Source organism: Pholcus phalangioides, unplaced genomic scaffold (assembly GCF_987345545.1).
Source record: "Pholcus phalangioides strain wild (caught in Gottingen) unplaced genomic scaffold, Ppha-v1.0 ptg000009l_1, whole genome shotgun sequence".
Classification (NCBI taxonomy): domain Eukaryota; kingdom Metazoa; phylum Arthropoda; class Arachnida; order Araneae; family Pholcidae; genus Pholcus; species Pholcus phalangioides.
Genome location: NW_028301602.1, coordinates 37139458 through 37148107, shown reverse-complemented (window position 1 = coordinate 37148107; position 8650 = coordinate 37139458). Strand labels below are relative to the sequence as shown.

Sequence of the window (8650 nt, the reverse complement as noted above, 5' to 3'; positions counted from 1 at the left end):
CGTCCACATCACAACACTGAGTGGTCATAAAGAGCTAGAACTAGGAGAGGGAGCTTCTACATTAAGTTAAAATATGTGTATAAATTATTACTTCAGGCATGAGCCCTTGTTAGCCTTCCTCATGTGTAAATGCTGTCTAATGACAGCTGTCACACATTTCTACAAAGCTGTATTGAGCTGCTGAATACATAAACGATAGCAACAATTTTTTTTGCCAAACATGTCATTCAAAGCCAAATAGAAACAGCCAAGCTCTTTCTCAAACTAGTTGGTGCCAGAAACAAAATTTACCAGACGCAAAAATATTATTTCTAGCATCTGGACAGCTGGGTTGAAAACAAGAATGTGAGTGTAATGCAAAGAGTGTATTAATAATAGGCTTTGGTATAATGCCTGGAATTTCACCTATGTTAACAGGTCTACTGGGTGTCCATATGGTTAAACTGTTCGGTGCTAAAATTTTCTAAATACTACATTATTTTAAGCATCAAATTTTAATTCATAAATGATAACCATTTGAAAGTGGTTCATTATGTTTGAGGTACAGAATATGTTTTCTTAACTTTTTTTTTTTATGGATTTTTATAACCTTATTTGAGCAAAACATATATATATACTTACCTCGAAATCTATATTAACCTACAAAAAAATAAATATAAACAAACAAGATGGTTTTTGTGGAATAAAAAGCCAAAAATATATTGAATGCTAAAATTTTCTGTAGGATTATTATAATATAGTTTCATGATTGCAAATGCACTGCTGGTCATCCAAAATGTAACACCTTGAACATGTTGCGCCTATGCTTGAAATTTTTACCAGAGAAAGTAAACATTTAGATGAGTAAACGATCGCAAAAAGAAAAGTGTTTTATTTCATATTTTACAGAGGGTACAGGTTTTCCAAGTCAACTATGCAGTCATATGGGCATTGACTCTCTCTCGCATTGGGATGATGTAGATTTGGTCCCCACTGATAGCATAGTGGTGGTCAGCTGGAGTTGGTTTTCTGGGTTTTCCAACTTTGAGCCATGAATACGAGCCAATCTCTCATTTAAAAAAGTCTTCCCCCACAGAGACCAATTAGGCCTACAACATTAAAAAAAAAACATGCATGACCCACGCAAAATAAAACCACCAACCAATTTATCTGCTTTCAAATTTGGAAGACAGGTGCCAGCACCCGGCAAGAAAACACATAACAGTTCACTAACAACACTATCCTCATGCTCATCTCGAATATCCGATGTTTATCAAGAAAATTGGCGCTCTTCCGAAACACTATTTCTTCTCAACATTATGGCTGCCAGATACGAGTCTTACGCGAATGGTGAGTTGGGGTCATTATGACCCCACAGAAACTTTGATGAATGAAAAAATGAAATAACTTCATAAATTTGTCAAACACGTGTAAACAACCAGCTTGAAAGGTACTGATAACAGGATGTACTAGATGCATTTCTCAAGGGAGTGGCATGCTTAGCAATGTGGTGTCAAAATGACCCCACGCGACTCACTTTTGTGTTCAACTCTTACTAATTCATTGAGATTTCCCATTTAATGTGTTGCCAAATAGAAAGGGGGAGTCAAATTTACCCTTAAACTGCTCATACACTACACTATACAGAGACACAAAAATGAGTGCTTGGCCCAGCTCATAAATTATCTGGTAGTGCTCCTTGCCATGAAAAACAATGGGCTGGTTCAAGACGGCAATAACTCAAAATTCTGTGTTTTGAGATATCGACATTTAAAAGATTCCCTTTTTATCAAACTCAGTGGGAATCGATGGCTCACATTAAATTGCAGTGGGGAGGGTATAAGCAGAGTTTTTGGAGTTGGGGGTGTCATGGGGGATATTTAGAGGATTTTTTCTATCGTTCTCATGGTGCGCATAACCCAAAAATTCAATTTTTTGAGTTGTTGTCATCTTTAACCAATCTATCAAAATATACAATTTAGGTATTGTATAATCTTGTCCATAGTAGGTAGTAATGAGATGAATGACGGGAAACATAAAAAATATTAAAGCAAGTAAAATTAAAGATCAACTGAATTTTTTTTAAAGTTTAGTTTTTTTTTAAACCATTTAAATTTGTCATTAATGTCATATTTTTTTTTTTTAGTGAATAAACCTGGAAATGAGTGGGAATGCTGAATGTAGAAGATGCCTAAATTAGATTTTTCTACCAGTCAATGCTCATCACAACAGTATTGGAAAGCTGCATTGAAGAGATGGTTCCCAATATTAGTATGGTTACCTAACTATACCTGTGAGGATTTCAAAGGAGATTTCATCGCTGGATTTACTGTTGGCTTGACAGTTGTTCCTCAAGGATTGGCTTTAGCACATCTAGCTGGATTACCGGCTCAGGTATGTACAAATTGATAATTAAAAAAAAAAAAAAATCATACTTCATGATATAATCTAAGTGTAGTTGATCAGTTGTTTTAGTTTGATCATGTAAAACCCCTTATTACAAAGCACTTCATGAAACAAATGAAATTTCCAGTCTCACTGAATTTCCTAATACAGCTATAGCAAACTGAAAATTTCTCTATTCAAATAAAGATAGGTCTAACTAAAAAAAAGTTAATACTTTTATTGCCTTCACCCGTACTTTTCTCTTTCGTGCAACTAGGCTAATTTTTTTTTACAAGATAGCCAATAGATTCTAATTAGATTGGGTACTAAAATCAAACATTTTTTTTCCAAAATTACTTAATCCAAAAAAAAATTTTACCAAAACATTAATTTTTTTATAAGAATACAGCAGCCTCTAAACAGCTAAATATTTATATATTAATTTAACGTCATGTTTTTTTTAGCATGGACTCTACACAGCATTTATGGGGAGTTTCATGTATGCTGTATTTGGAACCTGTAAAGATCTTGTTATTGGTCCTACAGCTGTCATGGCACTTATGACTGCTCATTATGTGCAACTTGGCGGTTTCGAGTATGCTGTCATACTTACGTTTCTTTGTGGTATCATACAACTGCTTTTTGGAATTTTTAACTTAGGTATGGTATCTCATATAGTTTTTATCCCAATTTTGGATGTTTTTGTCATACAATAAGTCTCTTGAGGATTTTTTATTTTTCTGTTCCAACCAATTGCTTAAATTGGTAGTGTTTTCATGACGTTAATAATTTTGATTCACAAAGTACAAGAAAAATTTTTATTAAAAATCAAGCATTATTATAGGTAAAATTATTCATAGATAACTTTATCTAAAATTGAAAAAATCTGGTTTTTTAATGTATTCCCGAAAATTGCTTGTCAGAACTTTCACACATTCCTACTTTCAAATAAGGTCAACGAATGTAAATAAAACATTTAGATTTGTATAGTTTGTTAAATTCTATCAACAAAAAAGAAGTACTGTATAATGAACACAATAGCCTATATATTTGTTTTAATTTATTCATCATTAGAAAAAGTTGAAATAGCTCAAGTTTTTTAAATGAAATCATAATTATCTTTAAAACACTCACCAACTGGAATTATTTTTTAAAAATTATTTCTAAAACCAAATTGATAAATTTTAAATTATTCTTATTCACTTAATTCATTCTGGAAATTTTGGATGAGCAGGAAAACGAAACATTTGTATATAGCAGAGCTGGATAAATCGCAAGAAAATCTAGGTGCTAGAACAATTTTTTTAGGTGCCAAAAACATTTTTACTCGAATAAAAAGGTCTTCATTTGATATTTTCAGAGTATAGTGACCCTCTTTCATATTGGCAGATATGCTGCTATAAATTCCAAACATTTTGTGCTGCTTTCAGTCTGCAATTTAGTTACTATACAAAGAAAATTTTAGGCATTAATAACAATTTTTTAGTCACCATGGCAACCTGGAAACTGGGATTTGTCTAGCTTTGATATATAGTGATCGCAGAGAAGGTTTTATAATATTTTTTTCTATGTTAAGACTTTTCTGTGTTAACTGTAAGATGAGTTAACTATCTATTAAAATTGATGAATTTTCAAAATGTTGATTACATACATGTATCAAGATAACTTTTTGGTGTAATGAATATTTCCAGGAAAAAAATCCAAATGTCTTACTTTTAAAATAGAATTTAAAAATTAAAATTATATTTTTTTTGTTTTAGGATTTTTAGTCAATTTTATTTCTGCTGCTGTTCTCAGTGGTTTTACTTCTGCTGCCGCTATAATTATTGCTACAAGCCAGTTAAAGGTTAGTTGAATTCCGTATTGTGCCCACAAACATTCTAGGTCTATGTAGGAACTTTATTTACAACTAGCTATAATACCTGGCGCTGCCCGGGTTTTCTTCAATTACTGAGAGGATTGAAAAAGTGACAAACCATTATAAAGGCATATAAGTAAACATTCCAAGAGTGATTGTTGAGGCCGGGAAACCATTGTTGCCAGTTGTGCACCCCCCCCCAAAGTTTTTCTACCCATTTCGGGCATCTGCCCAGCTATGACAAACTTTTAAAGTTGCCTATCGTTCAAGTCGGGCCCCGTTTGGTATATATGCAAAATTTGGGGACGATCAATCCAAAATGCCACTGTGGTAATCTAGTGGTCATGGTGACAGACTCGCATCGCGAGGATCCGGATTCAAACCCCACCGTCACTGCACTAGTGATCGGCTGAAGTTGGTTTTCTGCAGTTCCCAACTTCGAGGCGCAAATGTGAGCCGATCTCCCCGTTAAAAAGTCTCGCCGCAGAGACAGGCCTACAATGCTATAATTATTCATTCATTACGCTTCACACTCTATGAGTTGAAGAAAAAACGCATAGTTTAACAAATTGGTTGCAGATGACAGCATTACACGGAAACAAACTTCACAGTAGGTTCACTATACGTACACACACACACATTCCAACATGTACCAATTCGTTAGAGGTTTCGCAGAGGAATATGGACGAGGTGCATGTCTGGTTTAGTAGTAGTAGTCTAAAATTGCAGATTTGTATAGAGAACGCACACAGAGAATCAATTATGTATATATATATATATATATACATAATTGATTCTCTGTGTGCGTTCTCTATACTTTTAACTATATATATATATATATATATATATATATATATATATATATATATATATATATATATATATGAATTCATAATTTTAAAATTATTGATGTGATGGAAAATCCCACTAAATTTCTGCATTTTGACAGTAAAATTGGCAATTTTAACACTGATTTCTATGGGATCATCCTTTGCCTGACCTTCAAAGCAATGCTGATGATGATTATGGTGTCTATTCAAAAAGCCTCATTACTGGGAGGATTGAAAAAGTGGCAAACTGTTATAAAGGCGTAAACGATTTTGCATACACTGGCAGCATTAAAGAAGTGATTGTAAAGGCATTGTAAGAAGTGATTGTAAAGGCATTGTAAGAAGTGATTGTAAAGCAGCATTGTAAAGGCGTATGCATGTCGGAAACGCATTGCTAGAGAGCCACTTGTAACCGAAGTTAATATTCCGAAAGTGATTGTTTAGGCAGATAAACCATTGGTGCCAGACAGTTTTTTGTCTATTTGGGGCATCTGCCCTGCTCTGACGAAATTTTAAATTAGTCTATATCGTTTAAGTCGGGTCCCGTTTTGTATATATTCTAAATTTGATGATGATCGATCTAAAATTGTAGATTTGTATAGAGAACACACAGAAAATCAATTTTATATATATAGATTGAATCCATCTAGCTTTTTTTTAATGAATCTTCTGAAATCACTTGTCAGAACATTCTTTCTTTTCTTTTTTTTTGGGAAAACAGTGAGATTCTGACAATGAAGATGTCTGTACAGCAACTTCCAACATTGAAATAAGTTGCTGATACTGCATATCATTGCATATCCTAAGGGAGGAAAAATACTGAGTATAATACAGGTAACTTCTGAAGAACACAGTATTTTACAACTTGTTCAAGAATTGGGAAATTTACTATAAAGCACATATTGCAATATCATAACACACACACTTTAGAAAGAGACAAGTCTTGACAAAATGAATGTCCAAGATGTGATGTTACTGATGGAATTTATTTCATCATTTGAAAGACTGATGAAGTAAACCAAATTAATTCCAAGGATTCGCAGAGGGAAACAATGAATTATAACATTTTATCGCAAGAAGCTAAAATAAAAGTCAAAGAAGTAGCAGTTGTAAAAGCAGACACTCTCTCAAAACTCTTATTATAGTTCAAGTTATGTACAATATGATTTTTTTTTTATTTCCTGATTGAATGAAAATTATTTTAAGAATTATTTTTTCTTCGGCATTTCAGGGCTTGCTTGGTCTAAATTTTACTTCACGAAGTTTTATTCAAAATGTTCACAAGCTATTTACAAACTTGCAGTATACAAAGTATGCAGATTTTGTATTTCTTCAAATTTATGTATTTCAATTTGCCAGTAGCTCCTTGCTAAGCATGACCAAAATATGATATTCTTTTTCATTATGTATGAAAATTTAAATCAGTTTTTTAAATTAAGTAATTTTTAATTGTATTTTCAGAACATTAAGTGACCAGAATTAAATTTTTAAACTAAATTCTGCCATTAATAAACACAAAAAGGTAGCTTTGTAAAGTCAGATTTATTGGTTAAATTGTCTTCATATTTTTATTAAATTCTGAATGAGTAGGAAATAAAACGCAGTGGTCAGAATCAAGTTTTAGAATACAATTGGAATGTAAAGAATTTTTCGTCAGGGTGTGGTGAGCTTGCTATCCATTCAAAATTTGTGGCTTTTTGTAATCTTAATTGCACCTATGTATCAAAATATTTTCTTTGACGTAATGAACATGCTAAAAAGCAATTCAGATAGAATGATATACTATTTTAATTGTTTTGGAGCATGAAAAGTGTTCCATAGACTGTAAATTTGAAAGTTTTTTTAATGGATTTATCAAAATCTAGTTTGAATATTTAGCAATGAGCTAGCACTTTCAGCCAGACAATGATGTTCAATAATATTATCTTGTCTGATTTCATAAATTTTACTTCAGAAATCTATTCTTTAGTTCAAAAACTGATTAATGCTTTCAGACCTGTTTTATTTTTTATGTATCGATTGTTTCATACACTATTACTTGCAGCTATTATGATATGTCCATGGGGATCTTTGCAATAATGTCTTTGCTGCTATTAAAAGTAAGTTTTCTTTCTATTTTGCTCTTTTTTCGTTTATGTTTTTATATTGTTACATTTTGATGGCAATCCCATTAAAGAGAATTTTCTTATTGATTAAATTATCTTATTTTAAATTAATTTAAATTAATTTAAATTAATCTTATTTTAAAGTACAGTTCTGAAACATACAGTTGAGTATGATGAAGATATAAGGAAAATACCTTCTCTTTTGGAAAAATATACTATAATCTGAAAGTAATTTCTTGTAAATCTGTCAATGAAGGAAATGTGTTCATATTATGGGATTGTATTTTTTTATACTCTGAAAAATAGTTTTTGCTATACTCTGAAAAAAAATTATACTTTTTTATATCTGACACACTCTGATTACCACATAAAAATTTTAATATCTGCCAATTTATTTAAATCATACTTGATATGAACAGCAATAAAAAATTATTTACTGAAATAACTTCCATTAAAAAGTTTTATTTTATGTTTTGTTAACCCAGAATGAAAATGTACAAAGTATACATGAATAGTGCTGTTGTCAGTAAATTTTGATGTGTTATTGTGGGTTTTCAGAAGTTCAAAGATATTGATTGCTTAAAGTGTACAAAAGTGCCTAGTCAATTTCAAAGATTTTGTACAACAGTGTGGTGGTCTTTTGCAACAGGTAAAATTATATTTTTATTATTAATACACAAATTAATTGTTTGTTGGCATTAAAATAAATCATCAAACAAAACCAGTGGAATAATAAGTATGCTAGAGAGAAAACAGAAGAATTTTTTTATGACTTTTATTGAAAACGATATATTTTAATGCAAACATGTGCCTAAGAATTCGAACCTATAATTCGAATATTTGTAGAATTATAAATTACCTGTTTAGAAAAAAATTACTCAGAAATTTGTTAAAAAATATTTTTCTCTTTTTAAAGTTTTTTGGAGTACATAAATTTTGAAAAGTTACTCGAATACTTAACCCTTTACCCCAGCATAATTGATTTCATTAATCTGTGTTAGAAATGGCAGAGTAGGAAAATCACTGGACCCCCTGTAAAATGCCACATATTTTTCCATGGAGTAAACTTTTGTAATACTTTTTTGTTACTTTCAAAATACCTTTCCGGAGAAAAAATATTCTATCAAGAAGTCAGCTTTGCAAAATTTTTGATCTATTCATTGCTTAAAAGAGAGGTTTTCAAAGAGGCAAGATATCAGGCCAGTGCCAAAATACCAAGCATCCAATTTAGCAAGACATCTTATCAAGGCTGGTGTGAGGATTAAAAAACTTTCATAATATATATACGATCAATGTAATATTGTAAGTCTTGATGAAAACTAACTTGAAAAAGAAACAGACTTCTTGAAAAATTATATACTACAGTACTCTCTTGTCTTAAGATAATGATTCATGAGTAAATGTATATTTCTTTCGAATAAAAAAAAATGAAGCCTGTACAAGATTTTTTTAAGCAGTGCTAGTAGTTAATTTTTCATTTCATTTTTTATATT

General features: G+C 31.3%; 1 protein-coding gene across 2 annotated transcripts in view; it reads left to right on the top strand.

Annotated features, from left to right (window-relative positions):
• The first annotated feature begins 151 nt into the window (after nucleotides 1-151).
• LOC149083010 (sodium-independent sulfate anion transporter-like) overlaps nucleotides 152-8650 on the top strand; it is a 33151-nt gene continuing 24652 nt past the window's right edge. The window contains exons 1-7 of one of the 2 annotated variants that reach the window (XM_089236064.1): nucleotides 152-345; nucleotides 2126-2373; nucleotides 2829-3024; nucleotides 4125-4210; nucleotides 6284-6363; nucleotides 7097-7151; nucleotides 7716-7806. In XM_089236064.1, coding sequence (XP_089092190.1) covers nucleotides 2167-2373; nucleotides 2829-3024; nucleotides 4125-4210; nucleotides 6284-6363; nucleotides 7097-7151; nucleotides 7716-7806 — 715 coding nt within the window. In that variant the 5' untranslated portion in view covers nucleotides 152-345; nucleotides 2126-2166. Of the gene's footprint in view, nucleotides 346-411; nucleotides 542-2125; nucleotides 2374-2828; nucleotides 3025-4124; nucleotides 4211-6283; nucleotides 6364-7096; nucleotides 7152-7715; nucleotides 7807-8650 lie in introns of those variants that run through there. The other variant, XM_089236065.1, reaches the window with a different exon arrangement.